Source organism: Scardinius erythrophthalmus (assembly GCF_964197995.2).
Source record: "Scardinius erythrophthalmus genome assembly, chromosome: 7".
Taxonomy (NCBI): domain Eukaryota; kingdom Metazoa; phylum Chordata; class Actinopteri; order Cypriniformes; family Leuciscidae; genus Scardinius; species Scardinius erythrophthalmus.
Genome location: NC_138227.1, coordinates 14,517,748 through 14,533,923, shown reverse-complemented (window position 1 = coordinate 14,533,923; position 16,176 = coordinate 14,517,748). Strand labels below are relative to the sequence as shown.

Here is a 16,176-nt window from a genome sequence, read left to right as displayed (position 1 = left end):
GAGTATTCTCTGTACACTATTCGCTACAGACTTGATTTCTTCTGACTGATCTGATTTGATATATTACCTAAAACATATCTTAGATCAGTGTTTCCTCCATGGTCACATCGAAACGCCCCTTTCAATGTCACAAATTGAAACCTAAAATGATACGGGTCCTTGGGACGAATAAAAAATGTCTCTTTTTTTGTGCTTTAAAATCTTTAGTCCGCATTCTAAAGATGTAATAAAATAACACCCAATATCAAGAAGTTTTTTTTGTTTTTTTAAAAAACATTTATTTACGTAAAAGATTTAAAATATGTGTTTGTTACACATTGTGACTGAAAAGCCATATCAAAATCCACAGGACCAAAGTGCTATGGCAGGATTATGTTCTGAAATCTGAGATTAAAAAGTCTTTCATATTTGTATTCAGCGGCTTCAGAATCTGTGGTGAAAATTTGATCCTCTCATGTACCCTTTCTTGGTAGCCGATGCTGTTTTCGCTCCAAGTAGCGAGCTCGAGCCTCTGTGATTGAGCTTTCATCATTCCTCTTTTCCAGCTTCTTTGCCGCATCCTCTGTGGCCTCTATTTAAACAAAAAAAAAGTCATATAAACAAATATATGACAAGCAAAATGTAGATCAGCCTTTTCAAACACACCTGCTTGTCTTTTTGCTGCTTCTTTCTTTTCCCATTTGTCCATCTCTTCATCCGTTACTTCTTCCCTTGCGACACTGCTCAGCTCATAGACGTCGATTTCATGCAGCTTCGGCAACAGGTCCTTCACCCACTCGTAACGGATGGGGCAAACTGTTCTCACGTACACCCGTGAGGTGACCAACACGTCATGGAAGATGATCCAGTCCAGCTGCAATTCTTGACCAAAGAGCTGAATACAAGAAGTTAAAGTGGTTTGGTTAAAATAATCACACACAAATGTAAACAAGCTTAGAAATGACATGATTGTGAGTAAATAATGACTTTTTAAATAATACATTTTCATTTTTGGATGAACGTTTGGATGGATTTAATTCCTTACACATGATGAAGGGTGAATAACAACGCTAGACCCATGTCCGTCCATAGTGCAGAATGATTTCCCAACAGATCTGAGGAAAACAGAACAGCTTTAATACTGGCTTTAATAAACACATTTTATGTAATAAAATGACCGTGTGACGCTCACCGCCTGGCTACATTGGTGAAATAACCCAAGCAAAGGCACTGGCGCAGCAGTTCATTCCTACTGCCCTCAAACGTCTCATGTGGAAAGTCTTTCTGCTACATAAACAGTCAAAGAACAAGTCGTAAGAATTCAAATAATGAAAGTAAAAGCAATTACTGTTGTAGAGAAAATCTGATTTACCTGCTTCAGGCGTTGAAGAATCTCGCTCAGCTGTGTCTCAACGCTGAAGGCTGACTTCACTGCTCGCCAATGGATCCAGTGCTCTTTGCACCAGGCGGATGGTTGGTCGCTATTAGAAGAGCCAAAATAAGAGTGAATACCAGCATGTCACATGATTTTCATAAAGAGTTCTGGATTTATTTAGTCATTTGTTCAAACTTCATGGTCTACCTTGCTCTGCACTTCTCAAAGACACAGAGCAGCATGAGGAAATCATTGGAGCCGCCAACAGAAGCTGCTATCTCTTTGTGTCGAATCTCTGCTTCTTTTTGTCCTTCTGGTTTACCTAAAGAAAAAAAATCTATATAATATTGGAATTATCTAATGTATTAGGTGATATTAGATTTAATGGGACAGGACATTTAATTTTACTGTAAAATATTATTAGTATTGTGGGAAAAGTATGAATTACCATATAACTTATGGTGAATATATATATATATATATATATATATATATATATATATATATATATGAAGAGTTCAGATGCAAAAGCCTCTAAGTGCCATCTGAAATTTTCTTCTACAATGATCATTTTTATCAAGCTCGTATATTTAAGTTCAATAATTTCACTTAAATGGACATGTAAATTACCTATGAATTGTCATTTAAGTGAAATTACTTAAATATACGAGCTTTATAAAAATGATCATTCTAGAAGAAAATTTCAGATGGCACTTAGAGGCTTTTGCATCTGAACTCTTCATATATATATATATATATATTATATATATATATATATATATATATATATATATATATATTAGGGTGCATCAAAAAACACAATTCTTGAATTTTGATATGGCTGGGTGCTAAAAATGTTCCAATATATGTAGAAACAACACATGCAAAATATTTTTCCAGTACATGATGATTTAGGGGTGCCACCGCACATCTGTTTTTTTGGATAAAGTGCTTAACAGTGCTCAATGGTCACAATGGAGATCTGAGGTAAACAATACTACAGCTCAAGAAAACTGAGATGATCTTTCTGTTTGAGGTGATCTTTCTGTGTTTGGTATGTATTATTACATAATTACTATCATATCTGTAATTGTGTCTTTGTATACTTATTTATCATAAGTCATCTAAGTCATATTTATAGGTATTTGGTGCTCATTACACCTAGCTAACGTTAGCTAGCAACAGTTTGCTAACCACAGTTAGCTATCTATGTTAGCTAAGCTATTAAGCTTAACATCAACAGTATTCTAGAGTGGACAATATCATATTCAGAGTTTACAGTGGGGAGAACAAGTATTTGTTACACTGGCGATTTTGCAGGTTTTCCCACTTACAAAGCATGTAGAGGTCTGTAATTTTTATCATAGGCACACTTCAACTGTGAGAGACGGAATCTAAAACAAAAATTCAGAACCTGTATAAAAGGTCCACACACTCAATCAAACACACTCCAACCTCTCCACAATGGCCAAGACCAGAGAGCTGTGTAAGGACATCAGGGATAAAATTGTAGACCTGCACAAGGCTGGGATGGGCTACAGGACAATAGGCAAGCAGCTTGGTGAGAAGGCAACAACAGTTGGCGCAATTATTAGAAAATGGAATAAGTTCAAGATGACGGTCAATCTCCCTTGGTCTGGGGCACCATGCAAGATCTCACCTCGTGGGGCATCAATGATCATGAGGAAGGTGAGGGATCAGCCCAGAACTACACAGCAGGACCTGGTCAATGATCTGAAGAGAGCTGGGACCACAGTCTCAAAGAAAACCATTAGTAACACACTACGCTGTCATGGATTAAAATCCTGCAGTGCACGCAAGGTCCCCCTGCTCAAGACAGCGCATGTCCAGGCCCATCTGAAGTTTGCCAATGACCATCTGGATGATCCAGAGGAGGAATGGGAGAAGGTCATGTGGTCTGATGAGACAGAAATAGAGCTTTTTGGTCTAAACTCCACTCGCCGTGTTTGGAGGAAGAAGAAGGATGAGTACAACCCCAAGAACACCATCCCAACCGTGAAGCATGGAGGTGGAAACATCATTCTTTGGGGATGCTCTTCTGCAAAGGGGACAGGACGACTGCACCGTATTGAGGGGAGGATGGATGGGGCCATGTATCACAAGATCTTGGCCAACAACCTCCTTCCCTCAGTAAGATTATTGAAGATGGGTGGTGGCTGGGTCTTCCAGAATGACAACGACCCGAAACACACAGCCAGGGCAACTAAGGAGTGGCTCCTTAAGAAGCATCTCAAGGTCCTGGAGTGGCCTAGCCAGTCTCCAGACCTGAACCCAATACAAAATGTTTGGAGGGAGCTGAAAGTCGGTATTGCCCAGCGACAGCCCCGATACCTGAAGGATCTGGAGAAGGTCTGTATGGAGGAGTGGGCCAGAATCCCTGCTGCAGTGTGTGCAAACCTGGTCAAAAACTACAGGAAACGTATGATCTCTGTAATTGCAAACAAAGGTTTCTGTACCAAAAATTAAGTTCTGCTTTTCTGATGTCAAGTCATCTTCATTTATATAGCGCTTTTAACAATGTAGATTGTTTCAAAGCAGCTTTACAGAGATAAGCGTATAATTTAAGATAACAGAGATTGTTTTGGCTTTATAGCAGTTCTTTATTTATTTGATGTATCAAATACTTATGTCATGCAATAAAATGCAAATTAATTAGTTAAAAATCATACAATGTGATTTTCTGGATTTCTGTTTTAGATTCTGTCACTCACAGTTGAGGAGTACCTATGATCAAAATTTCTATATGCTTTGTAAGTGGGAAAACCTGATAAATCTGCATTGTATCAAATACTTGTTCTCCCCACTGTAGATGTCTCATGTGTATTGAGAGTAGCATTGTAGTTGTTACAGTAAATTAACAGGGTAAGGCCACATGAACATGTCCCATTGACCTCCATTCATTTTGTCTATAGGACAAATGAATGGAGAATCTTGAAAGTTGAATTCTGAGAAATACCCAAGTTGCCCAAAGGGTTCAAACAAACAACTTTTACTTTGATAACCCTATAGAATATGTTACTGTATAAAAGTTCACTGTACTCAACATTTCCAGGTCAACCTTTTGCCAATTAGACTAAAAATTGCACATTTTTCGAAATTTCGCCAAAGTTCATGTGTTAGGTGGCACCCCTAAATCTCAATGGAATTCCTCAAAACTTTGCAAAAGTCATTTTTATGTTAATTGGAACAAAATGCAATGCCAGCCAAATTGATATTTTGAAATTAAAATTTACCATTCAAATTTGATGCACCCTAATATATATATATATATATTATATTTATTTAGCCTACAATACATTATAATATTGTGATGCCTAATTTCACTTGTAGCATTTCATTTGTCTTTCGTTTTTCATTTATTTAAACAAATAGTAGAAGATTTTAATATGGGCCATTTATTGGTTTTCTGCCATAATATGAAAATAATTAGTCTGTATCACTGCTATGCTTTTTCAGATATTAATGTTAATTTATTTTCGACGCTCGATGACCAATCACAACAGACTGAACAATCAGAGCAGAGTAGATATTGTAAAGTTTCAGACACTGTGAGAAAATAGATGATGATGCCATGTATAATATGAGAAAATTTTAGTCTCAGATACATGTAAACCAACTGTAGGAGACTTTAAAATAGCATTATAAGTGCTATTTAATAACCTACTGTAAGTGACCGGATTATGTGACATGGAATAACTACTTATAACTCACAATGAAACAGAAATTGCGACATCTTTTTTCTGTATTGTGACGTACGTCAAAATGAAATGTATTGTTGAAAAAAAGAAATGTAGGGCGGGAACTTGGTTCTATGTATTGGTTGTTGATTTGATTTTGACATCTGGGCGTTGCATTCAAAAATGGAAATGAGCTTGCAGTCTATAGTAAGAAAGGGGCAGGGTTTAAGAGGACTAAATGACTGGAGAAGTCCTACATACGTCACCAGAGAGAAGTCTGTCGTTTTCACCGGAAGATCAAGATATAACATTTTGATTAAACACTATAGGAGATTAAATCAAAATCTAAAACATGCTTTTTAAGAGACAGACATTAATGATAATATACAGGAACTATTACCTGGTCGAATGAAGATGTTCTCTACTGACAGCATGGCAGCCACAGGCAGCATTATGTCCTCACACCCGAGAGCGGCAGCTTTGAGTAGAGCACGAGTAAGATTAGGAGGAAGAGGGAACTCCACCATTAACCTCCCCAGTCTGGTCACGTGACCTCTCCTGTCACAAAAAGCTGATTTTAGCATTGTATTTAATTAAGATTACAGACCTGACACATTGAACAATAAACAGTGTGTGCCTTTATTGACATGTCATGTGAATGTGAATATCAGCCATACTGGGGTTAGGATGGGCTTCTGGAAAAATGCTGAAGACATATTCTAGAGTCTCAACGGTTTCTTGCAATGTCCTTGCATAACAGGTAATAGTTTGTGGGAGAATATCACTTCACCTGTCAATGGCATCATACTGATACAGCTGCTTCAGAGCGGTCAGGATAAACCGTTCCTCTGGACAGTCAAGGTAAGGAAATCTAAATATACCATAATAAAAAATAAAAATAATAAAAGTGTTCATTTCAATTCTAAGAAAACCGATTAAACTATACAAAAATAACAATGCAGCCCGGTGTTACCTAATCACATCATGGACACCGAGACATTTCAGTGTGAGAATGACAGATGTAAGACTGGTCCGTTGAATCTCTGGAATGGTGTAGTCTGGCATGCATTTGTCCCAGAAGTCTTTACTGTAAATCCTGAAGCATTTTCCTGCAGATGTTCGTCCAGCCCTGCCCGCTCTCTGCTGAGCCTCGCTTCTGTGTGGAAACATTATCAGAACAGAATAAAAGTGTAACCAAATGGAACTGTTTTAAATTATTTGGACAAACTAGTCAATACCCCACTAAACAGCTTTTTACAAGTAGCATAACCCACACTCACTTAGAAATTAATGAATTAATTTAATTCATTCATTCATAATATCAGCATCAAAAGTTATATTCACAGCAATAAATAATGAAAAATGAATACTACTAATAAAAGATATTATAGATAATTAAAAATATATATAAATAAAAAATCTAAATTGTAGAATTTTTTCCACGATACACACTTTGAAATTGGTACCACTTCCAAAATATCCAATCCAACCCTTGAGTTGTGGTTTAGTTGTTTCACAAATCCACTGTCAACGATATATCTATAACACAACATAAAAAAAGAAATGTTAAAATTGTAAAAAGTGCAATATTTCCTCAAAACACAATCACGCAATTTTTGATTTCTGCTGTTTTATTATTGAGTAACTGATGCTTGTGTGATACTGTGAGAGTTGTTTCTACCTGATTCCATCAATTGTGAGTGAAGTTGCAGCAATATTTGTCGCTACCACACACTTCCTCACACCTTTTGGCGCAGGCTGAAATATTTGCCTTTGCTGATCTGTAAAAAAAAAAAAAAAAAAAAAATTTATATATATATATATATATATATATAACAAAACATGCATTTATAATTTTAGGATTATACACAAGATTTCCCTCTATTTTGGCTTTGAGACAAATCTTAAGACAGGCTAACCTGTTGGCATGGATCCATACAAAGGTAAGATGAGAAGGCCTTCAACAGTTTGGTCATGGACATCGTAACGGTAGTCTAAGATCTCAGCCTTCTCAAAAAGCAAGTCACAGGCTTTCTCGATTTCAAACTGTCCTGTTCAAAACACAAGCACAGAGCTACAAACTAAAGACAAATATTGGAAATATCATAACCTACTGTAAAACTCAAATAAATACTGTACACTCCCATTAAAAATTTTGAGGTGGGAAAGATTTTTGAAAGAAGTCTCTTAAGGGCACGATATACATGGCAAAGTTCTTTTTCGTTCTTCGCTTTGAGATAAAAAGAAATTCAAAGTATGTGAGCAGTGGTAAACTGTTCGGGAACATCCCAACGCCTCCCACACTGATGTAGGCGACGTTTAGATGAATATGTTAATATGTGCCCAGCGCTTTCCTTTCAACAAAATAAATGCACAACAAAAATGACAGCAGTGAAAGAAAACAGAAGTTAAGAAACATCTTATCATAGTGATGTGGATGTTTGCACGATCTCTGCAGTAAATTCACTTCACTATGTACAATAGAATGTTTAAAAGCAAGCAGCTTTATAGTATTAAACTTTAAAAAAAAAACAGCATCAGTATCTTTTTCAATTAGAATGACTTAATTTTCTACTATAAAGCAGCACTCCAGTGCGTTCATGTTTTTACCAGCCAGAGTGAACTTTTCCGGAGAGTTAGCTTAGGCAAGCTGTTTCAAACCCAAAATGAACTTCATGATTATGTTTGAAATAATGTCACACCAGTTCTTTGATTTCGATTCTGGTATATCTGGGCCTTTATGGGCCAAGGCTGCATTTATTTGATAAAAAATACAGTAAAAACAATAGGCTAATATTGTGAAATATTTTTACATTTAACTCTATGTAAATATATTTAAATGTAATTTAAATTTTAATACATATTAAAATATAATTTATTCCTGTGATGCAAAGCTGGATTTTCAGCACCATTCCTTCAGTCTTCAGTCAAATCAATTTAATCTGTTGATTTTCTGCTCAAGAAACATTTCTTATTATTACCCATGTTGAAAACATTTGTGCTGCTTAATATTTTTGTGGAAACCGTGTTATATATTTTTTTCAGGATTCTTTGATGAATAGAAAGTTAGAAAAAACAGCCTTTATTTGAAATAGAAACCCAAAACATTTGAACAACAGTGTACATCTCTGCTGAGCTTACCAGTTAGGAAGACCAAAATATCCCCAGCTGCTTCATTTGTGTGCACATCTAAAGCCACCTTCACCACCTATGGATCACAAACAGAACACATTTACAGGCTGTGAAGATTCTATTGTCTCAAACATAAAGTTTCCCTACAACCACACTATTTGTAGTAAAGTTTGTAATAATGTGTATGGTCACAACACACCTCTTTGACATAGAGAGAACTATCTTTGTCTTTTGGACCAATCAGATTACAGAATTTCTCCTTCACCGGATATGTACGCCCAGGAATCGTGAATACGGGACAGTGTCCGTAAAAAGAGCTGAGCTTTTCCGTTTCTAATGTTGCTGACATCACCACTACTTTGAGGGGTGTTTTGCGGCCATGGGACCCTTTTGACAGGGTCTTCTTGAGTAACCCAAGCAAAACATCCTGAAAAACAAACAATTTTATTAAAGATTTAGTGAAATATCTTCTGCATTTTATGAAGCTCCAACTAGCAATAAAACCAAAAACATATATATATATATATATATATATATTGTATTATGGTAAAACCATAGTATTATTTATAGCTTTTTTTGTAAGTGGAATCTATAAAAAAAGACCACTATACCAAAAAATAAACTTCCGACGATTGTACTAATTTCAGAAGTAAAAGCACAAATTGCACATAAAGTCCACATACTGTATTCAGACTCCTCTCATGGGCTTCATCCAGGATCACAATGCTGTACTGTGTTAAACTGGGGTCTGCGAGAATCTCCCTCAGCATACAGCCATCCGTCATGTATTTAACCACAGTGTCCTGATAGAAAGAAAAATACCAATTCATTTAAAACTGACACTAATTAATTACACATACCTTGTTGGTAGAGGCTATTTTCACAAACCAAGACTATGTACTCTAACAAATACAATTACTATATTAAGTCAATTTACTTTGTGTGAAAAGCATTTATCACTACTTGCTCTTGGTTTAAAGATATCTGCTATCTTAAAGAGAAGCTACATTATCTAGCTGCTGCCTAAAAATCATCAAATGTGTCATTATCTTGATTTCTAGCAAAAAATAAAAACAAATAAAATAAATTAACATGTTTGTTCGATTAAAAATATATATATATATATTTCATTTTGACAGTACCACAATGTGAAAAAGATTATTAAAGAACATATTTAATCATTTTAAAGAACTGTTGTAATATATTTTTGTACTTTCTTGACATTATGCAGATTTTAATTTAAAAGAATCACAGCAACAATAACAAAGATATATATCCCAATGTGAAATATAATGATATTCGTGACGTACACTAACACTGCCGACTTTTTAACGTTCTTTTAATGATCTTGAAATATTATTAGGAAATATTAGACAATTACATTTTTATATACGTTGGTATACATTAGAATGTAATTTATTCCTGTGATGCAAAGCTGAATTTTCATCATCATTACTCCAGTCTTCAGTGTCACATGATCCTGGTTTGCTGCTCAAGAAACATTTATTAATATTATCAATGTTGTAAAGTTTAAACAGTTGCGTTGCTTAATATTTGTGTGGACACCATGATAATTTTTTTTTTTTAGGATTTTAGGAACAGAAAGTTCAAAAGAAGCACTTATTTGAAACAGAATTTTTTTGTGACATAAATATTTTTACAATTATTTTTGATTAAGTTAATAAATCCTTGCTGAATAAAAAATGTCTCTCTTCCACCAAAAAAAAAAATAAAATCTTACTGGCCCCAAACATTTGAACGGCAGTGTATATTCTTGAGATTTCTGCATACTGTAGTGTTAACATGTGTGATAACACACACACAGTGGTGGTGGTAACACTGATAACATGTGTTTGTTACCTGTGTTGAGCAGTCATCAAAGCGCACTTGGTATCCCACCTCCTCACCCAGCCTGACCCCCAATTCATGAGACACCCTCTGGGCTACAGTGATGGCTGCAACCCTCCTGGGCTGAGTCACACCGATCCTGCCCTTCCTGCAAAGACCTGAACAGAAACAGAGGCATCCTGAAGAGGAACGATAGATCCAATACACAGTAAACGAACGAACATGCACGTCCATTCCAGTTCATTAGCTAACATACATACATACATACGTTACCTGCTTTGTACAAGTACTGAGGGAGTTGAGTTGTTTTCCCACTGCCAGTTTCTCCCGTTACGATCAGGAAGGCATTTTCCTTCACAGCCTGAATGAGTTTGTCTTTTTGCTGATAAATAGGCAGCTTTTTTGATTCATGATGCTCCGTTTCACTGCTCTTCTCTGCTTTTGACATGTCTAACCGTTCACGTGATATTTATCCAACGAAATGTTATTTCAGCTCTTGCAACGATTTTTAAAAGCTCAGAAGAATATTAATAAGTCGTATTAATGGCGCAGAAGACCTTATTTCATCTTGTTTACAATTTGTTAGTTGAGCGTTTGAACTCATATCTGTTCTTACTCACAGCTAATGAAACCGCATTAGCGCCCCCTTCTGCACAGGATGCCGCTCTGTTCAACTGAGGTTCTTCACTGGTGTGTCCACGACGAATCGATGATGTGTATAAATCTTTATAATTCAGTATCTATGGAGTGCAGCATATTATGTATGTGCAAGATAAATACAATAAAATATCAAATAAAGACAAATAAAATAGTTAATACTAAAGCACTTCACAATATGGTACTGTAGCCTAGCCTAAAGGAATGCTAGATATGTATAGGCCTACATTTTGTTTGCAACACGTTAGATGAAATTTGATCGATGATTTGAAAAGAGAGATATTTTTTATGATTGATTATGTTCAGAAAACGAATGACCTCAGTTAAGATATCCAACAGTGTATAGGCTATCTATTAAAGGAGTAGTTCACTTTAAAATGAAAATTCTGTCATAATCACCCTCATGTTGTTTCAAACCTGTATGAATTTCTTTCTTCTGCTGAACAGAAAGGAAGATATTTAGAAGAATATCAGTAGTATATACTATGGAAGTCAATGGGACCCAGAAACTGTCTGGTTACTGATACTCTCCTAAATATCTTCCTTTCTGTTCAGCAGAAGGTAGTACGGAAATTCATACAGGTTTGAAACAACATGAGGGTGAGTATATGATGACAGAATTTTCATTTAAAAGTGAACTACTTTAACCTAACAGGAAACTGATATTACAACTCCTTAAAATGTGAAGATTACCTGGCTTTTTATGACAAACAATTCTCACCAATATGTTTTCTGAACAACTGATACTAAAATGCACCAACTGCTGTCTGTAATATGCAAAACAAGGGAGGTAGCAGGATAATATATTTGAAGCATTAGTTTTTCATAATGTCACTTAACATTGTTTTAATGAAATGAACGATTTCCATTATGTCAGTGTCAAACATCAGCATTTATTGAGATATTGAAAACTGTTTGCAATGATTGAAATGGACAATTAAACAGACTGAAACGTGGATTTCTGTGGAACTGGACTCTGTCATCTGACTTCTAATCAGTGCAGTCTCCATAAATTGGATTTTTAAACTGTAAATCTGCTAGAGAAAATCAAGAAAATGACAATTAAGATATTTTGGCTTAAAAAAAGTACACCTTGTTTCATTCAAGTGACATTTTAAACTGAACAATGAACAATTACGTTTTTGTTTTTTCCGTTTTTTGCCAACATTGCCTGGAATGGAGAGCTCTGCCTGGTTGACTGAAATATTTAAAACAGATATTTGGGTTATTTCCATTCTTAGCACATATACAGCGAATCCAGTTTTCCAAACACAAACATTGTCTTACCATAGTATGGTTTTGCATCTGAAGGATGACTTGCAAGTGGATCAGGAGCGGCTCTAAAAGCTGAATTTTTATTTTATTTTTTATTTTAGAGTTGTATAATTTTATCTTAGATTTATCAAGTAATAATAAATGAATCGATGAGTCACCTCTCTGAGGATGTTGCCCCTGCTGCACAGCAGGACTTCGATTTGGAGGAGCAGGGACATCATTTTCTTGACATGAAAAAAATACATTTATATAATTTTACCCAAAATGAAGGCTAATGTAAAATCTTACAGTTTGCACAAGTCTGTCACTATAGTGAACGGTGAACAGAAGAGAAACACATACCATAAACAGTTGTGAAACCCCGTCTCAGACCTTCAGAAATAGGATCAAGACAAACATGTTTAGTATTGTATCTGTATTATATTTCTGTCCCCGGATAGACAAACGAACAAGTGGCAAACAAATGATGCTAGATCTTTTCTCATTTGATATTTCCTATAATGCAATGCCATTCATGGATTTTTATTGTTTCAAAACCATGCAAGTAAAGCATTTAAGTGATGTTTCTTACCCCTGTTGTTTCTGTTTCTCTGTTCACTTCTTTCTGTATTATGTGTTTCCTCGGGGGGGTTATTACCTAAGAGTCAAATGATTTTCATAAAGGTCAATAAACTCCACAGAATGTCACTCACTGAACATTTCTGCTCACCTTCACTCTGAACTCCATTACCAGGATTAGATTTGGATGATCCATTTAGGCCAATGTGATTTGCTGTCCAAAAGAAGAGAATTTTAAACAGAGCTGATACTGTAACATTGGTTTGTGTAAATAAGAATTATGCTTTTTTAAGGAACCATTGCTCACCACAACATTTTGAAAACACACTTAATCCAATAAAAAGGAGAATAAACAATCCAGCTCCGGCAGCGAAGTATAACCAGGGATTTAACTCATCAGGTGTTCCTACATGGACAATTACAACCTATTAGAGGATTTCAGCAAAATTCAAACAGTATGACATGACATTTATGAAACACAAAATAAATGGGATTAACAAATCAAAGCATTGTTGTGGCCAATAATTAATAACTTGTAAAAATGCAAACTGTAAAAAACATTGAAATTAATAATTTGATACAATGTGCTTATACACATGTTTTTACATGTAACTTTAATTTCTGTAATTGCATAATTACACAGTTGATCCTTCCTTTACCCCTTAACCCAAACTTAAACCTACCCATACCACCAAACCTGTCCCTAACTTTATTCGTATCCCACCTTGAACAAGTACATAACAATGTTAGTATAAATGAAAGATATAAAGTGTGACCAAAAACGGTGTCATTTTTACCCCCCCAAAAAATACTGTAAAAAGGACAAATTAAAAACCTGTTTAACATCAATTTACATTAAAATGCTGTCAAATATATGTTTTTGCAAGTAAAAACTAAATTACCAGAATTATGGTGAAAAGCAGTAAAAGGACATTCCCAGAGGTGCCTGCATGACACATGTAGCACATTTAAAGCAAGCTTGATTCTTTACAGAATACAAGAAAGATACAAATCATTACAGGAATACATCAAGTCAAGAAGTAATCAAAAGTAATCTAAATTATATTAAACTGACTTTAAAAATCAAGCTGAATCTCATATAATTGCTTAAATTATTTTGATAAGTTAAAGTCATGTAAAAACATGAGTTGCCTTGACTTACTGATATTATGTTTTACAATGCAGTTATGTAAATGTTTTTGTCCTTAGTTTTGTTATCAGTGATGTACATTGTGTTTTTCCGTTATTTAGTTAATATTTATTGCATTATTTTAGCATCAAGTGGGTTGCCCTACAGGTGTTTTGTGTTGGCATGTTTTATGAACAAGCCACTTGCAATGAGCTCTGATTCATCATGGATGTGGTATGTTGTACGGTAGTCATCAGTTTATTTTTTAATGTAAAAAAAAGATGCTTTTCAAGTAGATTGCAAATTAACATTATAACACTTGATGATAGACACTGTTTTAAGTTATACAGGCACCAATATGCCATCCAATACCTGAAATATTGTTTCCACCATATGTTTTAGTTTTTTTTTTTTATCATAATGTTTGTTTGTTTTTTTACAGAGTTGCATCTTTAAACACATGTGATAACTGTTCTACATTGAGATACTTGTGACAACTTCCCCCAGTCACAAAAAGCTCCATTCTTAGATATTTCCAAGGACTGAACTTACTCTCAACTGGAGGCTCTGATTCTATGATTTCCACTCTCCAGCGTTCACTGCTCCGATCACAAAAGTACGGGCCGATGTCTGAAGGCTTCAGATCGTGGATGAGGATGGAGAAGTTTCCTTCTTTGAACAGAAGGGGAAAAACACTCACTCGTCCTTCTGTTCTATCAAAGTAGAGACTGCCATTACTCATGATCCTTAGAAGAGTATCTCCACTGGGTTTGTGGGTCCATTTCACAGTGTCTGTTTCATTGTCAAGGCTTATATTAAAGTGACATGGGAGAAAGACTTCAGATTTCAGAGAGGCGCTGATGGTGACCTCTGTCCATCCTGTGTTCCAGCGGTCCAGAGCTAAAATGCAGGGGCAGCGAAATATAACTGATTCAGTATCATATCACACAGTCACACATTTTCATCTCTTAAGAGTTGATTGCTATCAAAAATTGTTCTAAAGAATGTTTCTAAAGAAATGTCTGGTTCAACACATCAATTTAAAAAATGTAAAAAAAAAAAAAATAAAGATTTGAATTATTTAAAAACATACATGTAAAAATATCAGAACTGCTAATAATGAGAAATTATATATTTTTATTTTGTATCATTATTGATAATATTAATAATTTGCCCATAATATTAGCCTATGCTACATCATATTCGATAGTGCTGGTATTTTGAACCTACCATGTGAAGATAAAGCACCAAAAAATATCCAAAGATGTGAAATGTACATGATGCATGTCATTCAAGATGTCAAAGTTTGCAATACCAAGTCAGAGGTAGAGAAAGTGTAGGCTGATGTCCTTCACATCACGTTATTTCCTGTAAGTTCACACATACAGCCTATTTTCATGTGGTGGTTTAGAGCTGCATATTCACAGCCAAGTTACTTGACATTTAGGCTGTAACTGGCATATAATATGATTTTACTGTCAGATTAGTGATGTAACTAAGACCAAACAGTGAAAAATGTGTTTTGTAATAGATTTGAGAACATTAAAGGCTGAGGGTAGATATATTTTCTTTTTGCATAGTTGTGTTTTGAGGCTGCAAACACCAGGCCACTTGCCTGGTTTCCATTTCTACTACCACATCCTGTAGCAAAGTCAGTAAGTAAGATAAACTTCTTAGTTAGATGGATGCCCTGTTGCAAAACTAATTGCATAATTGAGTATGGTATGCCAGAGATGATTCTTGTTCAACTCATTCACACATCCTTTAATCACTGACATCACTGACGTCATAGGCTATAGTTTATACTTACCTTGACAGAAATGACATCTTGTTGGATAACTGCTATGCAATCTCAGCCTTAATTTGCATAAAGGTATTGCAAATTATTTAATTTAGACCTATCATACATCCTCATAAACACAAAACTAATTCCTTGATTTTAAACAATCACATTTGCTGTTGTATTAAAGTTAACAAAGTAATAGTTATTTGACTAAAATGAGGATTGTGCCCCAGCCACAACAGCAAGTGTTTGTATGTATGTGTATACCTTGCCTATTGCACAAGCTATTTTAAGATCCGCTTGCAACAACCGCGACATGAGCATGTTAAAAAAGTGTTTCCTCTAAATGACCTTAAAAATAACATTGGCGGTCTAAATCATAATTTTCTTTCTTTCCTTGTTACCTTTCTTTATAGTATGCTTCACTATAAGTTCATCTAAATAAATCATGTTTTATAACAATCTATTTTAACATTTAATCCTTAAAATATAGGCTATTGTTTTTTAGCTATATCCATACCATTAGGTAGTACCTATTGAAATAAAATGAACTACTTTAATAATTGATAATCTTTACAACAAAACTGAATCATCACTGAGCTGACTTCAGCTGAACAATGACACTATTTTCTTTTAGAGCTGCTGTACAGCTGAAATGAACTCTGTTTGAACATTGATCAATGTTTGCATCACTGAATCATTTGTTATCACTGTAAAGCTGCTTTGAAACAATCTGTATTGT

The 16,176-nt window shown here is 35.1% G+C and overlaps 3 protein-coding genes across 5 annotated transcripts in view; 1 reads left to right on the top strand and 2 right to left on the bottom strand.

The window, feature by feature from the left end:
* Positions 1-16,176, top strand: part of LOC308693715 (E3 ubiquitin-protein ligase TRIM39-like) — a gene marked incomplete at both ends in the record, with an annotated part of 764,022 nt that overhangs the window by 476,841 nt on the left and 271,005 nt on the right. The gene's annotated exons all lie outside the window — the stretch shown is intronic.
* dhx40 (DEAH (Asp-Glu-Ala-His) box polypeptide 40) lies at positions 269-10,685 on the bottom strand. Of its 2 annotated transcripts, none has more exons than XM_081370576.1 (17): positions 10,306-10,685; positions 10,045-10,190; positions 8,868-8,987; positions 8,384-8,611; positions 8,194-8,260; positions 6,972-7,103; positions 6,734-6,833; positions 6,505-6,591; positions 6,026-6,208; positions 5,843-5,923; positions 5,453-5,610; positions 1,562-1,676; positions 1,352-1,460; positions 1,172-1,266; positions 1,025-1,094; positions 646-874; positions 269-571 (listed from the first exon to the last, which is right to left on the bottom strand). In XM_081370576.1, exons 1-17 carry the CDS (start codon positions 10,478-10,480, stop codon positions 453-455), a joined length of 2,214 nt encoding a protein of 737 aa, XP_081226702.1. In that variant the 5' UTR covers positions 10,481-10,685; the 3' UTR covers positions 269-452. The 2 variants fall into 2 exon arrangements, with proteins under 2 accessions (XP_081226702.1, XP_081226703.1); XM_081370577.1 differs by having other exon boundaries at positions 1,172-1,263; positions 10,306-10,659.
* On the bottom strand, positions 11,515-15,021 carry LOC308693587 (uncharacterized protein). Of its 2 annotated transcripts, none has more exons than XM_081370583.1 (10): positions 14,882-15,021; positions 14,204-14,551; positions 12,830-12,928; positions 12,674-12,736; positions 12,536-12,601; positions 12,307-12,336; positions 12,123-12,188; positions 11,977-12,036; positions 11,828-11,887; positions 11,515-11,723 (listed from the first exon to the last, which is right to left on the bottom strand). In XM_081370583.1, exons 1-10 carry the CDS (start codon positions 14,940-14,942, stop codon positions 11,680-11,682), a joined length of 897 nt encoding a protein of 298 aa, XP_081226709.1. In that variant the 5' UTR covers positions 14,943-15,021; the 3' UTR covers positions 11,515-11,679. The 2 variants fall into 2 exon arrangements, with proteins under 2 accessions (XP_081226709.1, XP_081226710.1); XM_081370584.1 differs by having other exon boundaries at positions 11,564-11,723; positions 12,695-12,736; positions 14,882-14,967.

Excerpts from the sequence above, each read along its gene's own strand:
- dhx40 (XM_081370576.1), bottom strand. The coding sequence starts at position 10,480 with ATGTCAAAAGCAGAGAAGAGCAGTGAAACGGAGCATCATGAATCAAAA. Across the intron at positions 6,592-6,733 it reads CTCACAATTGATGGAATCAG|ATATATCGTTGACAGTGGAT; the intron begins GTAGAAACAACT and ends GTTGTGTTATAG. Across the intron at positions 5,924-6,025 it reads GGTGTCCATGATGTGATTAG|ATTTCCTTACCTTGACTGTC; the intron begins GTAACACCGGGC and ends TGGTATATTTAG.
- LOC308693587 (XM_081370583.1), bottom strand. The coding sequence starts at position 14,942 with ATGACATGCATCATGTACATTTCACATCTTTGGATATTTTTTGGTGCT. Across the intron at positions 12,737-12,829 it reads TGTGTTTTCAAAATGTTGTG|CAAATCACATTGGCCTAAAT; the intron begins GTGAGCAATGGT and ends TCTTTTGGACAG. Across the intron at positions 12,337-12,535 it reads GAGAAACAGAAACAACAGGG|GTCTGAGACGGGGTTTCACA; the intron begins GTAAGAAACATC and ends CTATTTCTGAAG.